Source organism: Sorex araneus, chromosome 1 (assembly GCF_027595985.1).
Source record: "Sorex araneus isolate mSorAra2 chromosome 1, mSorAra2.pri, whole genome shotgun sequence".
Classification (NCBI taxonomy): domain Eukaryota; kingdom Metazoa; phylum Chordata; class Mammalia; order Eulipotyphla; family Soricidae; genus Sorex; species Sorex araneus.
Genome location: NC_073302.1, coordinates 397661596 through 397687875, shown reverse-complemented (window position 1 = coordinate 397687875; position 26280 = coordinate 397661596). Strand labels below are relative to the sequence as shown.

At 35.1% G+C, this 26280-nt stretch overlaps 1 protein-coding gene across 2 annotated transcripts in view; it reads right to left on the bottom strand.

Annotated features, from left to right (window-relative positions):
* The window catches only part of CACNA2D1 (calcium voltage-gated channel auxiliary subunit alpha2delta 1), a 459233-nt gene that overhangs the window by 186988 nt on the left and 245965 nt on the right, over window positions 1–26280 (bottom strand). For both annotated transcript variants that reach the window (XM_055124139.1, XM_055124138.1), the window contains exon 4: window positions 21530–21589. In XM_055124139.1, the coding sequence (XP_054980114.1) occupies window positions 21530–21589 (60 nt within the window). The remainder of the gene's footprint in view (window positions 1–21529; window positions 21590–26280) is intronic.

The following is a 26280-nucleotide window of genomic DNA, read 5'->3' as shown; positions in this document are numbered from 1 at the left end:
GAAAAAAATCTAGTTGTTATTATTTTAATGTAACAAATTATGAAATAATTTATAAGGAAATCTACTGCAAGTAGTAATTAAGTGATATCTTCATTTATTTCCTACATATTAAATATACCTCAAACTCCAAACTTATATGCAATTCTAAACATTTTTTCCTAACCCCTCATCAGTCGTCATTCATTTCTACCTAGAAATACTCAATCTTGTATAAACCCATAGTTTCTTTGTAGCTCTTAGCACCTAAATTGTGGAATCATGATAAAGAAAAAGCACATGTAGCTTTCAAATACAGTATGGGGTTGTTTAAGAAGAGTAAATGTAAATGTACTTTATAAATGTTCTGTAATCAGAACTCTTCTTAGTTTTTAGAAAACGGTTTCTTGTAATCTTCTGATTCTGTTTGGTTGAAAATTATCCTATGTCAACTCTCTAACCATTAAAATTATATCATCATTTCATGTTCTTATTTCTTTTCAGAAATTTTCAATTTACTCTGAGTAGTTATGGTACCAGAAGCCAAAGTGACTAAATCAGGAACCTTGCCATGCTAGAGGTTACCTGCAACTACTGATTTCTTAATTATAAAACTAATCATCATTTTTTAAGTTACTCACAATATAATTTCTAACTATTACCACCAATAGTATTAATACCATACCACACAGGGAACAATGTTTTTTCCATTTTAATTTCCTGTTACTGACAATCAATGTATTTCCGTGAACTTTAATCTCTACCGGTGACATTATGAGAATGCAAATGTTCCAGAAATAATTACCCTTTCTGTATTGCAGATGTTAGCTTCTTCCATATCCTAAAGGGCACATTCTTCCCCATCCCTTTTCTCTTTGTTTAATTTCACTTTAATTATAGTTAGTAAAATGCACACAAAAACGATGTACTTCGGCATGATTTTTTTTAATTTAGCATTTGATGTTCTAGAAAACATTTTTGAAAATTGAGCAAGCTAAGTGATAAAATTATTCTTAGGCTGTATATAATTTTTTAAAAAAATATTTTTCTGACACTTTCCCATTGAATAAAGGTCAAAAATGCTTGACTGACAACTTAATATTTTGTAAGCACTCTATGAACAAGTAATTAACATTTTAAAAATGATTTGTATTCTTCACATAAACTCAGCACCCTTTAGAAATTATGTGCCTAATAAAATTGAATTAATAAATTTTATTATATGCCTAAACATCAGATTATATTAAAGAACATAAAGTGTGATCTTATTGCTAACATGTCCAAAAACCAATGACTACCATGGAAAAACAAAAATAGCCTACTCTTTCCCTTTTAGATGCATTCATAAGTATATATCAAGCTTTGTACACATACCATATTCCATGTCAGAAATGTATTTGATAACTTTATAGTCAAAAATAAGCCAGTGAATATATTATTAACTGCAATTTTATGTATTTTAAAGTTAAGATTAATAATAGCTAAACTAGTCCAACAAAGTTCTTTGTATCATCAATCAAGTACTTGTTCGATCTATTTACTGATATTATTAAGAATCTATTTCTTAGAAACAGTGAATTCTTATGTATTCTACACAGTCACTCAATAACAAAGAAAATGTCTAATAATCCTTGAGGACAGTTTTATCTGTTCCTTTACCTCTTCATACTCTGGTATAAAATGGAAATTTAATAATAATTTTCTTATTTTATTGGCAAAACCAAACTGGGAAATAATTTGGCCCCTCCTTACATTTGCTTCTGCCATTTTATTTAGCGAATATTCATTTATATTTATTTTTCCAGGTAATTGTCAACAAATCTGTAATAGCACAGTTTTTAAGTGGCCATGATGGTACTTATAAATTGAAATGCTATTTAACACCCAGTCAAGTGCACTAACCGATCAACAAGCCAATGTTAGCTAAGAATAGGTCAAAGAAATATATGATAAGCCCAGATATCTGCTTAATTACTTAACTGCAAAATATTCCATACCCAGACAAAACAGATTTATGAGAAATATATGAGAAGAAAGAATTGTCAAAATATCACCAAATAAGATGCTCATTCATTTTTCATAGGAAATTAATTTTAAGCAAGACAAGTTAAGAGAACATAAAATAATTTTTGTTTAAGTAGAGACATTATTCTATTACACCCATATGAGCAGCAGCAGCAGCAATAGTAGTAATTGTAGTACTAGTAGTAGTAATAGTAGTTTTAAATGTAAAACGAACTGCTGACATATGTCATATGGGATCAACTTTTTTACTATCGAAGGTCTACAGAAAACTATTAAAACTTCTAGACTAAAAATAAAAGTAAAATATGCAAAGTGTATAGGGTAGAAAAATATATAGCTTTAAAATTCTTTCAAATAAATCAAAATGCAGAATGCGTTAATTCGTTAAAATCAAGGAGGAATTCCAAGTAGACTTCAATTTCAGAGCTCCTTGGTTCTTGAACTTCAAAGGAGATCAATTCTTATTAAACATTAAGAGCTAGAGCAATTTATTTCTTCTGATAAACTTTAATAAGAGTCTGCCTGAAAGCCTGTGTCAGTGTTCCAAATGATAACAATAAATACATGATTTCAACTGTAGGGTAAAGCCCAAAGTAGAATATGAAAAGAAAATTATATTATTTTCTTCTGTCACCAAATCTCCCAGGAAATTCTGCCCAGCTTTGAACAAATGCATCTATAATATTGAAGAACTTCTTATGGTCTTCTTTAATCTGTAGTTTAATGAAGCTTTGGGTGCAATCTATTAAAGCATTAAATTTTAATCTGCTAAAATATTCCATTTTCTCTGTCCTTACTATTGACTTAGACACCACACAGATTTTCTTGACTCTTGATCAAAGTTAACTGCATATGATCACAACAGATTGAGGTCTCAACAAGCAAGTCTTGTTAACTTGCAAAATGGTAATATTATTAATTTGTAAAACAGTAGTATTTTTTTTCCAAATTAATTATAATAAACTTTAGAAAGCTATCATACTGAAGACATGCTAAAGTCATAAAGATTTCACACTATAGCCAGTGAATTACTAAGTCATTACTGAGTACTAAATAATCTAGGTCAAATCTGAGCTTCATAAAAACTTAACATGGTAATATTATATATAATTTTTATTCATCTTTTACAGGGCATATACTGTTATACTTAAGTGAGAAATTATAGAACAAATACATTTAGTATGTGTCCAGTATGAGATAAAATTACAGATAACTCTGTAAATTCTTATATATGAAGTAGGCATGACAGTCTTTTAAAAATAATCATTGATAACAATTTTGCTTTATATTATATCACAACGGTTGAACAATTTTATATCTGTTTTTCCCATTCTTCCTAAACACCACTAATAAATTACAGGTTTCAAGACTCTAGGGGAAAATGTACACAAGTTAATACAAATATATCACTGTGTAGCCTAGATAGTGTATTAGGCTATTTGATAATAGTCTAAAAATCATAATTATTAATTTAGAATTTTTTAAAATTGATAACTCTATACAGAAATACAAGGAAGCAAATCTAACCAAGGAGTCATAGTTAGATCTCCTGAATAAGGGATGTGTCTTCCAATTAGTAAAAGGCTGCTATGAATAACCAGATTAGAACTGAAGGAGAAAATGAAAAGGTAAACAAGAAAAGACATATCTGTTTGAGTTGAAACCTCTCATAATAGAAAACAGAGTGGGAGAAGGAAGATGATGTGGGAGAAAACAAGAGCAGAGAGAAAGTGTCACCTTTCCAAATAGACAGATAAAGACTATCCACAACCTATATATGCCCAGGAATCTTTCATTTCCCAGCTTTAAATTTTGATTTCACTTCAAAGTAAGCACACTTGCAAATTCCTCCCATAGTACCCATTCCGGAGTACAAACCAGGGAGAAGAGTAATACAGAACTGAATTGTTGCCCACCCCCTCCCCCGCCTCTCCACCACCACCAAACAGACACACACAAACACACACACACACACACACACACACACATGAAATGAGGAATTACAGCAATTTACTGCTATTTAGATGAAACAAGACAGTTTTTTTCTTAAGACAAATCAGTCAGAAGGATGAGCCAGACAGTGGCTGACCCAGGTTCAATCCCCTGCATCCCATATAGTCCCCTAAACACCGCCAGGAGTGCAGAGCCAGGAATAACCCCTGTGCATCACTGGGTATGACCCAAAAAGAATAAAAAAGTCAGAAGGAGAAAGACAAATACAGAACGATCTAATTCTTTGTGAGATCTAGAGAAGCAAAGCATAGTAACAATTAAAACCAGTGGAAATAATACCATGGACTCTGTGGAAGGGAGTTTACCAGTAGGAGGAGTATAGTAATAGGTTGAAGGTCCAGTACTTTGTGTGGTGGTAGTATAATCACAATGTATTAAATGTGCTTATATTTTTGCAGCTGTGTGAAAAAAAAGCTGTGTGAAATATAACACATGCAGTCATATAAATTAGTTATCTGTTTAAAAAATTTTTAAATAATTTTGCTTCCTCTGTATAAAAATAATCTGCAACTAACACAGAGAAGACTACTTTAGATAAAATTAATGAAATAATTTTAATATTTAAAAATATTCCGCTCTATTTAAATTGCTTTAGAAACAAAAATTTCTGTTTATATCCATGAGCCTAAATGTAGCAACTAATAAATTTATATTTCAAAGAATTTTTCAAGTTTTAATGTTGAATGAGTCATATGAAAGCTGTCTTTTGAAAACATATAGTTGTGAATTATTAATTTGAAAGTAATATCCCAAAAGGTTTTCAAGGAATCCAGAAAACTATCCTCATAGACCTACTTCAGTTCTTCACTGCATTTATAAATGTGTCATTCACATTTTTCCTCTTTCTTTCATTTTTTGTTGTTATTGTTGCAACTGGAGCTATAGCACAGAGGGTAGCACATTTGCCTTGCAGGTAGCCAACCCGGGTTTGATTCCCAGAATCCCATATGGTCCCCTGAGAACCACCAGGAGTGATTCCTGAGTGCAGAGCCAGGAGTGATCCCTGTGCATCGCCGGGTGTGACCCAAAAAGCAAAAAACAAAACAAAAACAAAACAAAGCAAAAAAACCTGCAATGCTCAAAAAGTGGGGGAGGGGGAGAGTAGGGAGAGAGGGAGGGGGAAGGGGAGAACAAAAGTGCCTGCCAGAGAGGTGGGATGAGGGGAAGAAGGCAAACTGGAGACACTGGTGGTGGGAAATGTACACTGGTGAAGGGACAGTTGATGGAACATTGTATGACTGAAACCTGATCATGAGCAACTTTGTAACTGTGTATCTCACAGTGATTCAATAAAAAATAATTAAAATCAATAACAGAAGGATTTCTATGAGATTGTGGGTGGGTTGAGCCATACCCAGTAGTATCCAGAGCTGCCCTGGTTCTTGCTCAAGAAACTGTACTGTGTTGCTAGGGTACAGCCCATCTCCGGCACAGGAAAGCAAGTTCCTTGGCCCCGAGTCCTGCCTCGACCAGCAATTAAAATTTCGCATCTCATGCAATGAGGCACTTTTGCAGTTTCATTGCAAATGTTTAACTGGGAGGTTTAAAATTATTTTCTTCAGTTAAGAAATTGAAGGAGTGATACCACAGCGAGTAGGGCTTTGCCTTGCATGCGGTGGACCCGGGTTCGATTGCTCCACTCCTCTAGGAGAGCCGGCAAGCTACTGAGAGTATCTCACCCCGCACAGCAGAGCCTGACAAGCTACCCGTGGCATATTTGATATGCCAAAAACAGTAACAACAAGTCTCACAATGGAAACGTTACTGGTGCCTGCTCGAGCAAATTGATGAGTAATGGGAACGACAGTGACAGTGATTGTTGCAATGATGAGGGCTCATTGGCCGTCGTGCTTACAAATGTCTTGTCAGAGGCAGGGAGGTGGGGACTGTCACTATCTGTGCTGCACAGACACCTCTGAGCCGTAGTGCTCATTAAGGGTCTGCAGGCGCTCACAGATATGCTTGTCTAGGGCGGCAATATTACAAGTTCCAGACAATATTACTTGCATTGGTTCTCTAGAGATCACATACTCTGTAACAGCGCTGGTGGCCCCAGAGAGCAAAGTGACAGGGACCCTGTTGAGAGCACATTGTGGACACTGAGGATCAAACTGGAAGCCTCATGCTTGCAAAATGCATCCTTTTTGTCAGAGTCATTTCCCCCGATCTCCTGTCACTCAAACTCCTTAAAAGGCAGAGGATGAAGAAGTTTGTGGTTAATGCTTTATTCCTAAAGCATTATCTTACAAATTATTTGTTTTTTTGAAGGGGGCATATCCAGTGATCCTCAGGGCTGACTCCAGGCTCTGTGATCAGGGATAATTTCTGGGGTATTCTGGTGATCTTATGTGGTGCCAAGGATGGAAGTTGAGCTGGCTACATGCAAGGCAAGCATCCTACCCACCACAATATTTTTTTCAGACCCAAAATGCATTTTTTAAAAGAATATATAGTATATATTTGAGAGTATTAAAAGACTTTTATGTTATTCAAAATGTGGATAACATCCTACCAAGAAGAGGTAAAAGATACCATACATATGTATTGAATTCTATTCCTTGGTTCTAATATTTGGCATGTGGTAACAAAAAGAAATAATTAATCCAAAGGAAATTTGTCTTATTTATTAACTAGTAAAAAATTCCAATTTCAAAAAGCTGATATTTTTGATATAATACCTTAACTAAAAGAACTATGCAATTTTAGAACTTTTAAAAATATATTTATATATTTACTTGGCACCCAGCAATATTCAGTGCTTATTTCTGGATCAGTACTCAGGAACCACTCCTTGGGTGCTTTGTGGGCCATGTGGGGTGCTGGAATTGAACTCTGGTTGACCTCAAGCAAGCAAAATACCTTGGCTACTGCTACTGTATCTCTGCATCCTACAAATTTAAGACTTTTACAAAAACATGGATATTACTAAAGTTCTCAGAATATGTATGTGCACATATACAGTTATACAAATAGAGAAGGTTGGAACATACAATAAAAATTCACTAACATTAAAATGTAGGTAAGTAAAACTTATGAAATTCTAAATTTTAATACAAGAAACTGAGGGAAAGGAAGGTTTACTGATCAGCTAAAGGACCTGCCTAAATGAAGTTATCAAACATAAGAAGCTAGAGCCACTTCAATAGAGAGTGATAATATTGTAGAGAAGCTGAGTCAATTATAGGGCTGTCTACATTTTAAACTATGCTTCCAGATGTGTTACTGAACAAAGAAACACATCTACATAATCATCTTTTGATCACACTGACTTCTTTCTTAGTGTAGAAGAAACTCAGTATGAAAAATATTTTATATTTAAAGAAACAAGAAATTTCAAAGTTAATAGCCAGGTGAGAAGTATGAAGAGAATGTATTAGCAGCTAATTAACCTTTAGAGACACAATTTCCTCTCTACAAATTTAAAAGTTGTTTGTTTCTTCACTCTGTTGTATATTTTGGCTACTTTTGTGGATCCTTTGTTCAGTGGAAACTTAACAGCTCTAGAAATACCCAGCAGGAAAAAAATAAACTGCAAAAAAATGAATTTAAATTATTGTGTAAATTTTATATTTTAAGAGACAAGTTTTTTAAAATACTAATTGAGTACAAGATAAACTGAAAAATGATTCTACGTTGATAAATATTAACAAATGTTCTTTCAATTCACCAAGTAAATGACACAAAAATCACAGATAGGTAATTGGCCTTGTATTATGTAGAGACTGTTTAAAGCTGAGTCTCCAAAAAGAAAAGTGTTGATATATAAACTTTAGGAAGTCTTAAAGATAGAAATTTTCTTGTAAGAAATGTATAAAAGATTACTGAATTTAGTTTATTTTTACTTAAAATAGAGAACTCATTAAATTTGCATTTCAGCTGATGAATTTTGAAAGGAAAAAATGCCTTAAAATTATACAAAAGATATATTTCTGTTTACCTGAAAGTTAAATGCAACTGGATTAACTGAGATTGTATATGTTAAATCTGGTAATCCTAATTTATGCAGTTATTACTATATAACGAGATGTATTTCACAATCCTTTCTGAAAATTTAAAAATTATTGTGAAAATTTGGCTGCAAGAAAAAGATGTTTCTTTAGAGCAAAGGATATTTATGTTTGCTTTACGTGTTGGAATAAAGTGTTTTTAATTGTCACTGACCTATTCAGGTTTCACCAGGATGGATGCTTGACAGTGCTCAATGGGTCCAGAGGACTACTCCCAGAGCTGCTCTAAGGACCATGTGGTGTCAAGATTAAACCCAGGTCTGACATATTTGAAGCATGTGCTCTATAATTTTCATGACAAGGGGGCTGGAGCGATAGCACAGCGCATAGAGTGTTTGCCTTGCACGCAACCGACCCGGGTTCAATTCCCAGCATCCCATATGGTCCCTGAGCACCGCCAGGAGTTATTCCTGAGTGCATGAGCCAGGAGTATCCCCTGTGCCTTGCCGGGTGTGACCCAAAAATCGATAAAAAATTTAAAAAAAATTTTTTTTCATAATAAGTCTAGCTACTTCATTCTAATTTTGGAATACACTAAGCTGTTATAAAAACTCACAGATTTCCAAGCTTATTTGGCCTATAGTAGCAACCTTTTCTGTAGGAAAGAAAAAAGACGACTCAACACACTACTATAAGTCTACCTTTTTTAGGTGAACAAACAGAAAGTGATCCCCAATTGCACCTGAGACTACTAAGACCGCCTCCCACACCATCCCAGTGCCTTAGTTCCCAGGGGAGCATAAATATACACAGCATGACATATTTGCAAAGATGATGTCAACATGATAATCACTGTCACTGTATCACTGTCATCCCATTTTTCATAGATTTGCTCGAGTGGGTACCATTAGCGTCTCCATTGTGAGACCTGTTACTGTTTTTTGGCATATCAAATACGCCACAGGTAGCTTGCCAGGCTCTCTGAGAGGGGCGGAGGAATCAAACCCAGGTTGGCCACATGCAAGGTAAATGCCCTACCCTCTGTGCTGTCGTTCAGCCCAACATGATAATCAATGGTATTAAATAAGTTCTCTTGGGTTTTCAAAATCAACATTCTAAAACCAACTAATAGATTGCTCATCTACTTTATTCAAAATTAAAATGTATATGTGTCTTCTCTATGAACTGTGTAAAAAGTACTTTGATTTTTAGAATAAAATTAAATAAATCATAATTTTCTACCAAAGGAAAAAAAGACCATACACAATTTCAACTTCAATTTCAATAAAATGGCTAAGCTATTAATTATTTGAAATGGAAAGAGTGTAGTTTTTCTTATCATAAGAACATGTTTTGACTTATTTCTCAAAAGCTTTTATTTATAAATGCATTGTAATCCCTGGTATAAATTGCTTAATTTTTATAATTTCAACATTACCAAAGTGGCTGACATTGACATGATAAAATATGTATCAAGAAACACAATAGATGTTTGTTGCAAAAGAACTTTTAAATCAAAGTATTTTGATATATTTAACTTGTTCAACAGTAACCTTGAACTTTACACCTCTTGAAGAACATAAAAGCTGTTAATAGATACAGCACCATGGTACTCACTCTTGAAACAGAGTTATGAATCACTGTGCAACTGCTCATTATTATTCTAAACCCACAATTTTCAATATATTCAAGCAGTGCTTTTGTATATCGTCCTTGGCTTCCCTTGTCATCACTGTTTTGGGGATTTTGTTTTGTTGACTTGCTTCTGGTTTTTGTTTGTTTTGTTGGGTCATGTGGCATGACTTAAAGCAATTTATAATCATCAATGAATATCCTTGACATTTGTGAGACACAGGAAAGGAATCAAGTTGGTCAAGCAACTTACTATATGCTAGAGAATCTAATGTTCTTGAATTCCATTTCAGTAAAAATGCTAGATAGCTTGATTACTTATTTGTGGGTTAGTATCAGTCATTTTCTATCGCTGTCCCTTTTACCACAAACTAGTATTTTATTAAGAATCCCAATTTAGAACTAAATCCTTGAAAACTGGAACAAAACTTTGAAATCAAAATCTAGGCATGAGTCAATAAGATAGCTTGTAAATCAGAACTTCAGAAAAAACCCTGTAAAGAACAGAAACTTCTAAGAGATCTTTAGGATTCACGTCCATGATATCAAAATAACACAAACATTAATATTTGCTGTATTTAGTTTCATTTTCCTTCCACTCAGAGAAATAAGCTAAGACATTTCAAATAAATAGCTTGGTTACTTAGCCCAAGAATTATGATACAAGAATTTAGCAGTACAGCCATCATATACATACTTCATATCTGATTGCAACGGATGCTCTTTATTTCAAAACTGAAAATCCTCAGAATGCAAAAGCACCAAAAAACCCTAGATTTTCAAGTAAAGGTGTAGATATATAAAATTTGTTAAATTCCATCTACTGAAAGCTGTATTGTAGTAGAAGTCTAATACATTTTTAAAATGCTGGGAATACTGAGGTGTTTTCAGGACACTGCAACAACATGAAATATCTCTTAAATCCATATATTATCTAAGGCTCAAAGCAATAATATAACTTATAAAAATAATGTTTTGATTTTACACTGACCTTGTTATTAAATATTTCGTATATTTCAAAATTTGTATAAAGAATTTAGAAAATTAGTTTCAAAGGGAAAGAAAGTATTTGTAAGCACAAATGAGTTAATGAAATATGGCATATGTGAAAAGTAATAGTGGCGGGTTGTTAGAAACCTTGCATATCCCACATGAAATCAAATGGGAGGGACATAAACCAAATTTGAAACTGAAAACAAACCAAGTTTGATTAAACTAAAATTTCAGTCATATTTGTTTGCCCAACATTAAATATAAAAAGTGGGGGAAGCAAGAATATATATACATGGATTTAGATTTTAAAAAGTAACAGGAAAAGAGCACACATCAAAAAGACCAGCATTCCACACAAACTTCAGAGACCTTGCCAAATAAAGTATAAAGATAATAAAGATGTTTTTAAAACTTACTAGGAAAAAAGGTCCAGAAAACAAAACAAAACAAAAAAAGGAGGTCCAACACTAACTAATGTCCTGGCCAGACAGCATGCACACTCCCTGACCCTTCACCCTCATATATGTACAAAATAGTTTTCCATATACTAAAATGGGATCTGGGGAGATAGTGCAGGAATCCTACTCCAGTTTTATCACCTCAGAACCATGTATGGTCTCTCGAGCACCACAAGAAATGACCCCTGAGCACAAAGTTAGGAGCAAGCCCTGAGCACGGAGGGATGTGACCCAAACCCACCTGGAAAAAGAATGTTAACAGTCTGTTATTTCTGGACAGAACTCATATTAGAGTCATTTTTACTTTCATGAATCAAAAGCCCTCCTTTTAGCAGTTGCCCAGCTTTCTTCAATTTTAACACACACAAGAAACATGATATTTCCATTTTACAATAGTTCAACAAAGGGTTTCTCTGAATCTTGACTCCATTGAAATAGGAAATAAGGAGAGTCTGTGTGAGGGTGAATTTTGTTTTCTTTTTGAGACACACCCAGTGATGCACAGCGGTCACTCTGGCTCTGTACTCAGGAATTACTCCTGGCAGTGCTGGGGTACCATATGGGATGCTGGGAATCGAAACCGGGTTGGCCGCATGCAAGGCAAACGCCCTACCTGACGTGCTATCGCTCCAGTCCCGAGGGTGGAATTCTAAGGGAGGAATTCTAAACAATTTTACAGCTGATTCTCATATAATCCACTAGAGAACTGCCACACACTCAAGAGCTACTGGAGCAGGCATGTGCTTTGCAATCTAGTGACTATGTAATTTCTTCAATCTAGTAATTCAACATATATCTTATGACACAAGACTACAAGACTACTGGCTTTCTGTTATCTTAATATCAAAACGTAATATACTGCTTTTCAAGGTAAAATGTCTTCTGAAGAAGCAGAAACATTTCACACTTGCTTGTTTAAACCTGAATTTGTCTCTCTTTTTAAAAAATTTCACATATGTGTCCTGTTTTGTCTAAATGTATCACTCTGTTCTTTTTTCATCTAGTTTATTCTTGTGCTATACAAATTTTATTGTTGTTGCTGCTATATAGGTGCATTTTTTATGAGCAGGGTATAGTTTTCTAAATTTAGGTTTGCATTGCTAAACTCATCTATTATTTAATTGCCTTGTAAGTAAGGAGTATTTAGAATTTTCATATTTAAAATAAATATTTTTTGCTATTTTAGTTGGTTCCTAAAACGTGTGTCAAAATAATGTATAAAGCTATGTTATCTACTATCTCATCAGATTTGTCTATTGATTACAAAAGGTCTCATTTCCTTCTGTTAACCTGGCAGTCTTAATTGTAATTTTACATAACTAAGTATCTGTTGGATGACTATGATTCTGTTAAACAAATTTGTGTATATTATAGATGTGTGATGAACTCTGGTTCTGCATTTCATTAATAATTTCAATATTATTCTCCAGAATAATGTCATGGATAAAGATAGCGCTATGTGGATAAAGGGAAGTAGAAAACATATTTATAGCTGGAATTGATAAACTTGCAGAAGAATGATATGAGGATTATATCAGAGGAAATAAATCAAGAATTTTTATAAATTGATTTTGAAGAAGAACTATAATGGAAATGGAAATGATTATTAATCTGTGAATGTTTGTGACATATTAAGTGAAACAGCTAAAATCAAACAGTAAGAAGACAGATAAATAAAGCTAGAGCAAATAAAAGAACTTGTGTGGAATTACATTTAAGTGCAATAAAATAGATAAGGGGGCTAGAAAGATAATACAGCAAGTAGTGCACTTGACTTGCACAGGGCCAGCCCAAATTTGATTGCCAGCGCCTCATATGGTCCCCCGAGGCCTGCAAAGAGTGTTCCCTGAGAAAAGAGCCAGGAGCATGCCTTGAACATTGCTGAGTTTGATCCCAAACCAAAAATAAAATAAATAAAATAAAGCAGGTAATCTGGAAAGTATGGTCATTCAAGTCAGAAGGTTACAAGTAGGGTAAAAAAATTGAGTTTTACAATAAAGACAGTTACAGAAATTAGTAGGGAAAGTAAGAAAATAGGAAAACCAGAAAGTGTAATTTTCTTAAGACTAACAGAAAAAAAAAGTGTTTGGAGAAAGGGGGGGGAGTAAGTGGTATGCTAAACTATTATATTTTAAAAGAACAAAAATAAAGGAATAAAAAGAAACTCAACAAAATAATATGAAACAAAAAAGACCTCTAGATTATCAAAACACAACCATAGCTACCAGAAAATAAAGTACAGGGAGCCGTAGAGCAGGATCCACGGATGGCATAGAGAGAAACGAGACTTTTAGGGCTGGAGAGATTGCTGTATACACTTGATAGCTGTGTTCAATCCAGGCCCCACATATGGTCGCCCAACCTATGCCAAGAATGATCCCTGAGCACAGAGCCAGGAGTAAAACCTGGTGTTACTCCAAACCAAAGCAATACGAACTAATGAATTAATCACTGTCATCACTGCTATCACTGTCATCCCGTTGTTCATCGATTTACTCGAGCGGGCTCCAGTAATGTCTCCATTCGTTCCAGTCCTGAGATTTTAGTAGCCTCTCCTTATTCATCTTTCCCAATGATTGAAAGCTCTTTCAGGGTCAGGGGAATGAGATCTGTTATTGTACTATTTGGGGCATATGGAATACGCCATGGGAGGCATGTCAGGCTCTGCCCTGCGTTTGGGGGAGATGAACCAAATAATATTTCCAGTCAGTAAGTTGGCAGGATGGGCAAGAGAGAGATCACAGGGGTTAAGGCACTTGCCTTGCCTATTGTCAACCCAGGTTCCATTGCAGCATCACATAGGGAAACGCAGACGCGGCCAGGAGTGATACAAACTAATAGCAAACAACAAAAGAAACAAAACTTTCAGTGGTGGGTATAGTGCACATTATATACTGGTAGAGGCATGGAGCTCTCTACCTTAAACTTAGACACTGCTACAAATTGATGCCATCTCAATAGAAAGAAAAAAATATTTTTAGAGGTTTCCATTAAATCGAATAATCTGGTGATACATGTAAACTACAGGTAGGTAAGATAGAGAAGAGACCGCTATGACTATAATAGCTGGGAATGATCACCCTGGACAAGAGCTGAGGGTTAAAAGTCATCATCATCATCATTCCTTTGATCATCAAATTTCTCGAGCAGTCTCAATAATGTCTCCATTCATCCTAGCCCTGAGATTTTACAAGCCTCTCTCTACTCGTCCTTCCCAACTATGCCACAGCGGAGGCTCTTTCAGGGTCAGGGGAATGAGACCGCACTTGTTACTGGTTTTGGCAGATGAATACACCATGGGGAGTTTGCGAGGCTCTCCCATGTGGGCAGGAAACTCTTGGTAGCTTGCCAGTTTCTCCCAGAGGGAGAAGTAGGCTATAAGATGTCGGTTCTGGGAGCTTGCTTTTTAAGTGTCTGGATGTGGGACATTGATCGGATTACACAGTGCCAGGGGCAGTCCCTGGGTGTGACCGCCTAGCAACTGGAAAATGGGAAATCTGGGCCGAAGAGGCCCAGTCCCGATCCGAGGCCTCAGCCCCGGGTCCCAGACACCTGGATTCCTCTGCCTGTACCTTCATGCATGAGGCTCGTCCAAACCTGTGGAGAGGGGCCTTAAGCATGGCTGTGGCTAGACTCTGGAGGTCTTCAGCCACTGGGAGCACTGCTCGGGGTGGGGAGGGAAGTTGGAGCCCATCCCCTCCTAGGGCTTCCCCATGGTTAAAAGTAGGTAAGGGATATTCAGAATAACCTTTCAGTATTAATATTGCAAACCACAGTGCCCAAAAGGTGAGAGAGAGAAAGAGAGAGAGAGAATTTACTCATGAATTTACTAAGATAGTTGTAACAGAGAGAGAGAGGGGGGGGGGGGGGCGGGGGGGAGAGAGAAGAAAAGTGCCTGCTATAAAGGCTGGCAGGGGGTGGGGTGTGGGGCAAAACTGGGGACAGTGGTGCTGGAAAAATGTACACTGGTGGAGGGATGAGCGTTGGAATACTGTATGACTAAAGCCCAATCATGTACTACTTTGTAAAAGAAAATAAATAAATAAAAGTAAAAAATAAAAGTAAAAGAACAGGTCCAAAAACTAAAACACTAAAATAAATTTAAACTTCTGGCTAGGGAGATAGTACAGAACTTAAGTATTTGCTTGCATGAGAAAAATTCCAATTCAATCCTGTCCATCACATATGGCTCACTAATCACTGCATATGGTCTCTTGAGCACTGCCTGGAGTGATTCCTAGGCACAATGTCAGGAGTAATCACAGTTACAGCCAGGTATGATACTCCTCCATACAAACATTTCTCATTAATCTTGCAATCTAATATTATTTAGCTTAAAAAATCAGAAATTCTTAAATGCAACAAAATAAATTTACCTTGAGGGCATTAAGCTAAACAGGATAACCAAGACCAGAAAGACCTGTACTAAATGATACTCATGAATTTACTAAGATAGTTGTAACACTGTACCACTGTCATTCTGTTGTTCATCGATTTGCTCGAGCAGGCACCAGTAACGTCTCCATTGTGAGACTTGTTACTGTTTTTTTGGCATATCAACTATGCCACAGGTAGCGAGCCAGGCTCTGCCGACTGTTAAATCAATAAAATTAAATACAATAATTATGATTTTTCAGGGGCTAGGGGAAAGCAGAAATGAGAATTGACCAAATCAACAGGCACCAAATTTCAATAAAAAAAATTTAAAATATTGCATTGATCATTAATATCTTCAGAAGCTTTTAAAGGTTCTGTACAGTTAGTTGAGAATAGTAGTTACTCTATTTCTCAGTAGAGCACATGGACTCCAGGAAAGGGCTCTACAGTTTGTGATGCACAAGGTGAGAGCGTCTGTGTGGTGCTGGTCTGCTCTGAGATGAGGATGTAAACAGAACACAACAGGCAAGAAGCCTGGCAGCTGCTCCCGAGGCTGGGAGCGCATCCACGCAGGAACTTGTGCCCATCTGCTTGTGAACACCTGAGCCATCTCCTGGGGTTTCTAGGAGATATTTTCCTTGGTAGAGTCATGCTTCTACTCATTATTTCCTGTGTTTTCCCTTTAAAGTTGAGAAATTAATACCGTACATCCTACCTCAGTGAAAATAAATGACATCCAGAAATTTTAATGAAATTTAGCCCCACGTTATAGAGGTTAATGAAATCCCTGAGTTTAAAAAAAAAAATCTCCCATGGGAGCTGTAATTTGACATCAGCTGGTAGCAATATCAATACTAACTTAAATCAAGGAGGATATCTGGATGCTACGCTTGGCTAGAGTTTTTAGAACACTGGCAGCAACTCCAGGGTTCTTCCTATAATTTAACAATATTTTCATTGGCTTAGTGTCAGGATACTGAGACAGAAGATTTCTCCCAGAACATGACGAGCCCCATCTATAACCATTCCCTCTCAAAGACACTAGTCCTTTCTAAACCCTATTTTCCTCAGACGACAAAAATAAACGACATGTTCTCAACCTCATTTATAACATAAATTTTTATGACATAGAATATATCAAATGATAGTTTATTTATATTTTATTCTAGGTACTAGCACAGAGGGTAGGGCGTTTGTCTTGCACGGAGCCGACCCAGGTTTGATTCCTCCGTCCTTCCCGGAGAGGCTAGCAATCTACGGAGAGTATCCTGCCTGCACGGCAGAGCCTGGCAAACTACCCCTGGCATATTCAATATGCCAAAAACTGTAATAACAATTCTCACAATGGAGATGTTACTGGTGCCTGCTCAAGCAAATCGATGAACAATGGGACAACAGTGGCACAGTGCTACACTCTAGGTACTACGCCATAAATTCATATGGTTGGCTAGAAATTGAGAGCAATGGAACAACTAGGAAAAAAATTTTAAACCCATTTTAAGGTCTTTTTGCCCTCTGCATTCTCTCTTGAACGCTTATCTCTCTTTCTTTCCTAATATTTTTCTAAGTCAATTTCTTTAAATAAAATGTTATTTCACAAAAAATCAATTTACTAAATAGATTATTAATGGGTTCATAGTTTGCTTCTATTTTTCAATATAACTAATGAACATTAGGGATTTCAACCAAGATAAACGAACAATTTAAGGCTGTGGCTTGATTTTTTTCAGCTTTGCAAGTTTATAGCTCTCTTACCATGGAATTTATAAGCATGCATTAACAATAAAAAATAAGGCACTATAAATCTGCCTTTTATAAATCTGCCTTTTATACTAAATTAATTTCTAGATTGGGGGCTAAATTTATTTTGTATTATGATTCTTTTTCATCTATCTTGATGATGAGGGTAATCTGACAAGACTCTTAAAAGCAAGCAATACTGAAAATACATTGCTTTCTCACATAATAGGAAAAACTCCAAAAGTAAATTAAAACATGTACTTGATTATAACAGGAATGTTTAAACAAAGGGAGAAACTGAGAAAGCCTAAAATCGTCTAAATAATATATCAAATTCATTAATTTATTCATTCACATTCAGAAAGGTCACTAAACCATACAATTCATTGCTAATATTATCTACTTCATTTATAGTACCTATACCAAATTATCATTTAGAAAATTTTCATTTTTATATGTTGTAGCTAAAATAAATTTTCCGTAATTTTACACATCTCACACACAACTGTTAGTCTAGCAGTTCACAGTAATTGTAGTTTCATTAAATTAAAAAAGCAAATAAAACAATTAAATCCATGTATGCCTGTTAATTTACTCATATAAATGTTTTAAATATTAAGACATTTAAGACAATACTTCAAAATATGATTTAAGCAAACTGTTTTTTAATTGTAATACTAATGTTATAACAGAACTAAATAAGTCTAATTATACTCAATAACAGCCAACCCATTAAAAAATTTTCACTTTCTAATTTAGCTTGTCAAGTTAATGCTAAAAATGGCTCCTCAACTATTTAATTTGCTGGACAAATTCTAGATGTCTGTGCTTCCTGTGTAGTAACAAGCTGATGCTAACAAACCATACACAAAGATCATACTTATTAGGCACCTCTTATGTTTATACATATGTAACAACAATTAATATTGCAGGCTTAGTCAGAAAGAAAATTGCCTTAGTTAACCAACCATTGCAAGGGCAATCAAATGAGATTTCAAATGGCTAGAGAGAATCTGTTTGATAGAAATAATAGTAGTTTTCAAAGCTTTAATTCTTTCACCAGACTTATCAAAATAATTTTTGTCCATCGTAACTGACATGAAACATCATTTTTAACACATTTAAGTTGCATGGAGACCAGAAAGGCAGCTGGTAGATATAGCTTATTTGCAAATATTGGTTTGAACTTGTAAATGCTTGACCGCATAAATCTCAATCCACTTAGAGCATATGCACTGTGTTCCCTCAATTGTATATTCAATTGGGAATTGAGTGGGCTGGAGGAAGAGTATGAATGACATGAAAGCCCTTTCTTGGTGCCAGCATCTTTGTGCCAGAGCTTTGCTTTTTTGTTCTTGTTGTTCAAGAGAGCTCCCTATACTACACAGTAGGAACTGTTAATCAACATTTGCCTGGGTGATATTAATGAAACTTTTCCACTTACACTTAAGCGAAGAATCAGAATATTATATTCCTTTTTTGAAATGTTAATGTACCTTTTAGGAAATTATATCTACTTTCTAAATCATTCCAGTGTTAAATTATTAAAGGGTGACATTAAAAAAAACCGCACTGACGCAAATAGCTAAATACTTTAAAAGATAAAAGAATTACAAAGTTTGAAAGAGCATCTTTTGAAATATGGTAGCATTTAACTTCAAATTAAGCATCTAAAATGTTTAGTTAACACACTCATAAACTTGCAATTTGTTTGTGCGGTATAAAAAAAAAACCTCTAAGATAATGAGCTTTAATTTCTAACCAGAAATGAACGTATTTCATGACCTTAACTTTGTTACATACATGAACTGAAGAATCATATATTTTATTAGAAAAAATGAAGAGTAAAGTGTGCACACTTGCAGTAGTATTTACTTACATGAGGATAAAAGTTAGGCAATTTCCATATAGATTTTACTTCTCAAACAAAGATCAACACTATTTCAACATATTATCATCTTATGGTGCTGCAGAAGGTGCAATATTATAAAATCTTTATACATGGCTGGGAAGTTAAGATACATAAAGTACAAATTACCAAAGTGCAGACTTGCAAATGTGTCCTGCAGACAGTATTCTCAGTAGTTTAAGAAGCAAAGTCAAGAACTGAGTTAATAGAACACTACAGTGTCCTAAATTGTTTTCTCAGTCTCCTGGATGTCAATCAATATGTTTTTAGATTCTAAGCAAACTATGATGTAATTCAGGGGGAAATAAAAAAGAAAATTTATTCAAGAACTCTTCTACATTGTGACCATTATTTGCTAAGAACTACTTGCTGGGTAAACTATCTAATTTCTACTTAATCACAGAAGTTTTAGAAGTGACGGTGCCACTGTGGGACTGACTAGACCTCTTCAAGGAGTTTTAATTGCAGGATTTCTGTTTGGATACAGGAATAAAGAGAGTAGATCGATAACAGTGTTGGCATTTCAGGAAGATTTTCCCACATTTTTGCATCTGACAAATTAAGAATATAGCTTGAAGTTTTGAACGCATTATAACTTGATTTCTCCTTTCCTTCTTTAGCAATGCATAAATAATAAGGTTCCTAATAATTTTTGATGGCTTGATTCAATAAAATATGGTAATTGCTAATAATACACACTGAGAGGTTTGTGTCATCTACAATTGTGATTCATTACTTCGATAAAAGGAAATAAATCAATGCCAAAATTTAATTGGTTTTAATGAGCTTAGTATCAAAGAGTTCAAAATACATATAAGAAAGGAAATTTTATATGTAGAAAGAAAATAACATAACGGTAAACTAAAATGACAGCAATGTTATAAAAGCATTATAAAATATTAATTATATGTTCTGTACATATAATTATTTTTTGGTAAATTGAAATATACATAGTACTAATATGTGACTAAGTAATATACTATCAAATTCTTATGACAGAAATAAAAACTTTTTTGAAAAGCAAAATATATGTTTTTACTTTTACTTCAGTTATGCCTTTATACTGCTTCTACTATGCTATCACAAAGTTGTAGGAGAAGAAATAACTTCCATTTAATATCAATTCATCAAAATTATTTGCTTGGACAAATTAGTTTGGCTGCTCTTTTGTTTATTTGTGGAATAAATAAAGAAAGAAAGTTTACCTAACATACTACTACATTATGATATTTAATATAAAAATATAATGATATAAATGCAAAGTGTTAATCCCCAAAATTGCAGTGTAATGTTACTGTGAAATACAACTTTCTTTTTTTTATACTTTAAAATTATTTTAATGTCATTTTTTTAAGACATTCAAAGCCAAGAGACAAGCCTAATCAGTGTCATTCATGCTTTAAATGAGGGGTGGAGTTACTGAGTAGAGTTTAAAATCTCCAAAATAAACTGCCTAAAATTTTTCCAGATTAGGAACTAAAGAGACTCCATTATAAATTAAAGTAATTCATTAATTCAGCAGAAGTAAATTAACTGACTATTAAAGGTAGATTTGTCTGTGATCATTGGCTGTAAAAAGTAAACAGATGGATAAATTGATGGATAGATCAATGGGTGAGCAGGTTATAGCAGATAGATATAGATATATAGAACTCATCACAAGGAAAATTTCTGTCATTTTTATCATTAGTCCAGTGAATTTTAGAGAACAAGACAAGTTTTTAGAATACAAGTTTATCAATTAATATTTATCTCAACTGTAATCTATAGGCATTTCAAAGTTTACCAAAAATGAAGATTATCACAGCTGAAGAAAAACAAATTAACTTTTTTTAAGTTTAATACTTTAATTCTTTCTGGGCTGGAGTGATATAGTACAGCAGGGAGGGCATTTGCCTTGCACGTGGCCTACCTGGGTTCAATCGACCCTGACATCCCACATAGTCCCCTGAGTACCATCAGCAGTAATTCCTGAGTGAAGAGCCAAGAGTAGCCCCGGAGTATTGTTTGCAGTGAGTCATAAAGCAAAATAATAATAATAATAATAATAATAATAATAATAATAATAATAATAATAATAATTCTCACTCTAATTAAGCTGCCCAGGATTAAGTGACTGGAAAATGCATAACACTACTTGAAAACTGAAAGTTGCCAAAATGTAGTTGATTCCTCAAGTAACATATTGATAATATGTACAATGATTGGGTATTGTAATGTAACTATGCATGAAAAAACATTAGAAAAATAATTTTCTTTAAATGGAATAGAAAGAAGTATTGTTCAAATAAGTTACAGAACTTAACTAACCAAAAACATTTTTATGGCATTTTAATTCAAATGCAATGGCTTATTTTGGGGGTTCCTAACACTAGGAACTAAAATCAATGACTAAAATTGATTTTACATAAAGATAAATATCCAACACAAAAAGTCAAGAGCTTAGAAATGGTCCTTACTGCAAAATCCTCTCTCCACTGGTGGGCTGCTTGAACTTTTTCTGCTTCCCGAGCCAGGCGCTGAAAAGAAAACAATAAATTTTAGAATTCAAATGACCACATGAATATGTAATTGTTTTATAAAGAGTTTGAGACTTCAAATCAATTATGAGGACATAAAATGCACAAGATTCCTTATTTATGATTCATAAATTATAAATAATTTAGTAAACTAACATACTAAAGTTAATGTATTGTGTTTACTCCTTAGTAATATAGTAACATACTATTTTTGAATCTCATTAAATTTACTATGTCTGCCATCATCAAAAGCAGTAACCTCTGTAAGTACTTTCTTTCAATGAAAATATTTCAGTATCTCAAAAACATAACCAATTGAGAATATTAATCTTGATAGAATATTAATCTTGATAATCTTGATCCTCTGCCTGCTTCCCCCAGTCTCCTGCGACCTGGGGGTCACACCCATAAGCCACCTCATGCTGGCACCAGATAATCTCCTCATCAGCCACCCTCCAGAACTCACAGCTGCTTCTTCTGGAAGGGAGTATAAAACGAGGCCCCCATAACCATGCCACCAGACCCTGCACCTGGCTGTTTTCACTAAGGCTGCCCCAGAGAGGGGGTGGGTGAGAGTCCTCCCGGCCCCAAGGGACCCAGCCCCAGCAGCCGACTTCCACTACCCCAATGCACTCCAGGCCTCTTTCCACACGCTCAGGAGAAGCCTCACACATGAGTGAACATATTTCTGGACTGCACAGCTGCTTCGCGGCTGCGAGACACATCATCATAGAGGGAAATAAATATATATGCCTTTTGGAGAGTCTGACAAGCTACTGAGAATATTGCACCCACATGGCAGAGCCTGAAAAGCTCCCCATGGTGTATTCGATATGCCAAACACAGTAACAGTAACAGGTCTCATTCCCCTGACCCTGAAAGAAGCCTCCAATCATTGGGAAAGAAAAGTAAGGAGAGGCCGCTAAAATCTCAGGGCTGGGACAAATGGAGACGTTACTGGCACCCACTCGAATAAATCAATGAACAATGGGATGACAATGATACAGTGATACAGTGAATCTCAATAGAACCATGCTTTTACAAAATTCCTTTTGCATGCTTTTACAAAATAAAGCATATATTATATAATTGAAAAGGAAATGACATTAAGATATCAATAAACATCTGGAAATTAGCATTATACCAATAATCTAGGTATATGTGATTGTTTACCAAAACCCACAAAATAATACTTTTTTCAAAATTAAAGCACCTTTTTATTAGTTTGTTCTACGATATCTGTGAACATCAACTCATATTTGCATATTTGTTTTTGTTTCTGGGCAACATCTGGTGATGCTCAGAGATACTCCTTGCTTTGCATCCAGGGATCATTCCTGTCAGTGCTTGAGGAACAATATAGAATGTCAGGGATCTAACCTGGGTTGGTTATGTGCAAGGCAAACACACAACCCACTGTACAATCTCTCCAGCCCAGAATTTACACATTTGAAATCAAGGTTTTATTTCTTCTCCACTCTTATATGTAAATATAGAGAATTCTATGATGACTTATTTTCCTCTAGCAAATTTAAGATGATATTCCATGGTTTGGAGAGACAGTACAGAGAGTAGGGTACTTAGCTGTTTTGTGACTGACCAGGGTTTGTTACCTGGCACCCCATATGGTCCCCTGAGCCCTGCTAGAAGTGGTCTCTAAGCACAGAGTTACGAGTAAGCCCTGAGCTGGACTGCTGAATGTAGTCCCCCCAAAAAACCAAAACAATTTTTTAAAAAACCAAATACAATGGTATTTCATGAGGATCTGTAGGAGAGAAGTTCTCTGTTGCTAATTTTCTAATGACTCTTTGGATACAAATCATTATTTTTGTCTCTAACAATTTTCAGAGTTTTCTTCACATATTTTGCATGTTTCAGTGTTACTGTTATTTCTTGGGTAGACAATACTATTTACAAAAGACAATAGAATTTCTTTTTACTTTTTTACTTTTTTATTGAATTACTGTGAGATAGGTCCTTTTAAAGCTGTTCATGATTATATTTCAGTCATACAGTATTCCAACGCCCATCGCTCCACCAGTGGCAATACCGTTTCTAATCAAGATCATAGCCAGAAAAGAGATTGCATGAGTTTCTAAAATACCCTGCTGGGGTTCTTAGTGAGAGTACAGCAGGTGGGGCATTGTCTTGCTCATGGATCACAGACCTTTGATTTCTGGTACCCCAATAGTGCCCTGAGCACCATCTAGAATGATTCCTTAATGCAGAGCCAGGAGTAATCCCTGTGCACTGCCAGGTGTGTTCCCCCCAACCACCCCAAATTAATAAATTATTTTTTTAATTTGTGATAACTTGAGAAACATGTCCCATATTTCAATTTTTTCAAGTATCTAATGTAAACATCTCATGGATTGTTGAAATGACAAAGTATCATTACATATAAGGTGCTAAAATGTTCTGAGCACACAAAAAATAGTATGTATTATCTAGTTTTGAAAGTAATGGCTATTTTATTTGCTTTAATACTCCCTTCAAAAATATTGCTCAATGTTGATATATCTCTAGCCCTGGCACTGTAAAAATATAGTGGCAGATGTTGGACAAGCAAAAGATCAGATACAACAAATGAAAATATATGAAATTCACTTATTATGAAACAGAAATGATATCTGTAGATTTTAGGAAAGTATACATCTCACGGTGGTTTCTGGGTTCTTGTTTTTCATGAACTATACTTTTAGCACTGCTCTTACTATGGAAGTCTAAACTATACTGGAGAATAGAAACATCCTCAGAATAGCCATCTCATTATTTATTTTATATTATTGGCTTCTATTCTATTATATTTAATATTATCATCTGCTCATTTATCTAAAATATTACCCAAATATTGCTAAGTGTATGAAGCCGAAGCAAAGTATAAAGGAAAATCCCCACCATGCTTATGTGACAATGGTTTGGGTTAATAGGGTACTAAATGGTATATAAAGGAACTTTCCCAGTTGGAAACTGGGCCAGGGAAAGTAACCTTAAAGTAGATACTTTACGCAATGAAACAAAACAAATTAAACAAAGAAAAATTAACTGAGGAATACATGTATTTCAGTAATATCGTAACACAAAAATATTAGAAATTCAAACACATAAGTTAGAGTGAAAAAGTCAACTAGACAAAATTGAAACAATTTCTTCATAGAAAAACTTTCCTATGGATAGAAAATATAAAAACTGAATAAAGAAATGAAGATCAAGGCACATTATTGAAAAAATTTAAAATACATCTTCCCTGGTTGTTAACAGGCAACATGAAACAGTTAACATTACAGTGTGTGGAGTGCATAATAAAGAAGTACTCTGTAAGGAGAAAGGGACCCTCTTACACTGCTGGTGGGAATGCTGACTGGTTCAGCCCTTTTGGAAAACAATACGGTTGCTTCTCAGAAAGTTAGAAATTGAGCTCCCATTTGACCCAGCAATACCACTTCTGGGAATATATCCTGGAGAGGCAAAAAAGTACAGTCGGAAAAAAAAAGGATAGCCGAAATGATACTTGCACCTGTATGTTCATCGCAGCACTGTTTACAATAGCCAGAATATGGAATGCCATATTCCGAATGCCCAAGAACAGATGACTGGTTAAAGAAACTTTCGTACATCTACCCAAGGGAATACTATGCAGCTGTTAGAAAAGATGAAGTCATGAACTTTGCACATAAGTGGATCAACATGGAAAGTATCATGCTAAGTGAAATGAGTCAGAAAGGAAAAGACAGACATAAAAAAAAATGCACTCATCTGTGGAATATGAAAGAACAAAATGAGAGACTAACACACAAGAATAGTAGCAATAAGTACCAGGAGATTTGCTTCATGGCTTGGAAGCCGGCCTCACATGCTAGGGGAAAAGGCAGCTCAGATAGAGAAGGGAACACCAACTAAAGTGTGGTGGAGGATCCACTCGGGATGGGAGAGGTGGTTTGAAAGCAGACTATAGATTGAACATGATAGTCACCCAGTACCTCCATTGCAAACCACAACACTCAAAAAGAGAGAGAGAACAAAAAGGAATGCCCTGTCACAAGGGCGGGGTGGCGGGGGGAGGAAGAGGATTGGGTGGGAGGGATCCTGGGGCCATCGGTGGAGGAGAATGAACACTGGTGGAGGGATGGGTTCTCGAGTATTGTATTACTGTACTAGAAGCATGAAACTCTGAAACTGTACCCTCCCCGTGACTCATTAATAAAACAATCAATCAATAAATAAAATTTTAAAAATATGTAATATGTAATGTATTTTAAATAAAGAATGAAATTAGGTTATAAGTTGAAAACTCAAACTAATAAAAGAAGAAGTACTCTGTGAATTTAAAACAAAATACTTGGGGTTGGATCGAAGGACAGTGGGTAGGGCATTTGCCTTGCACGCGGCCAACCTAGGTTCGAATCCCAGCATCCCATATGGTCCCCTGAGCACCGCCAAGGGTAATTCCTGAGTGCAGAGCCAGGAGTAACCCCTGTGCATCGCCGGGTGTGACCCAAAAAGCAAACAAAAAAAACTAACTAACAAACAAAAAAACCCAGAATACTGGATGAAACATAAATGACTTATTTTTTTCTATATCAATATATACCAGAATCCTATTACATATTTTATCCTGGTAAGTAAGATATATAATGGAAAGTGTGGTAGTGAACTGTTTCACTCTTATATAATGGAGAGGAATAATATTA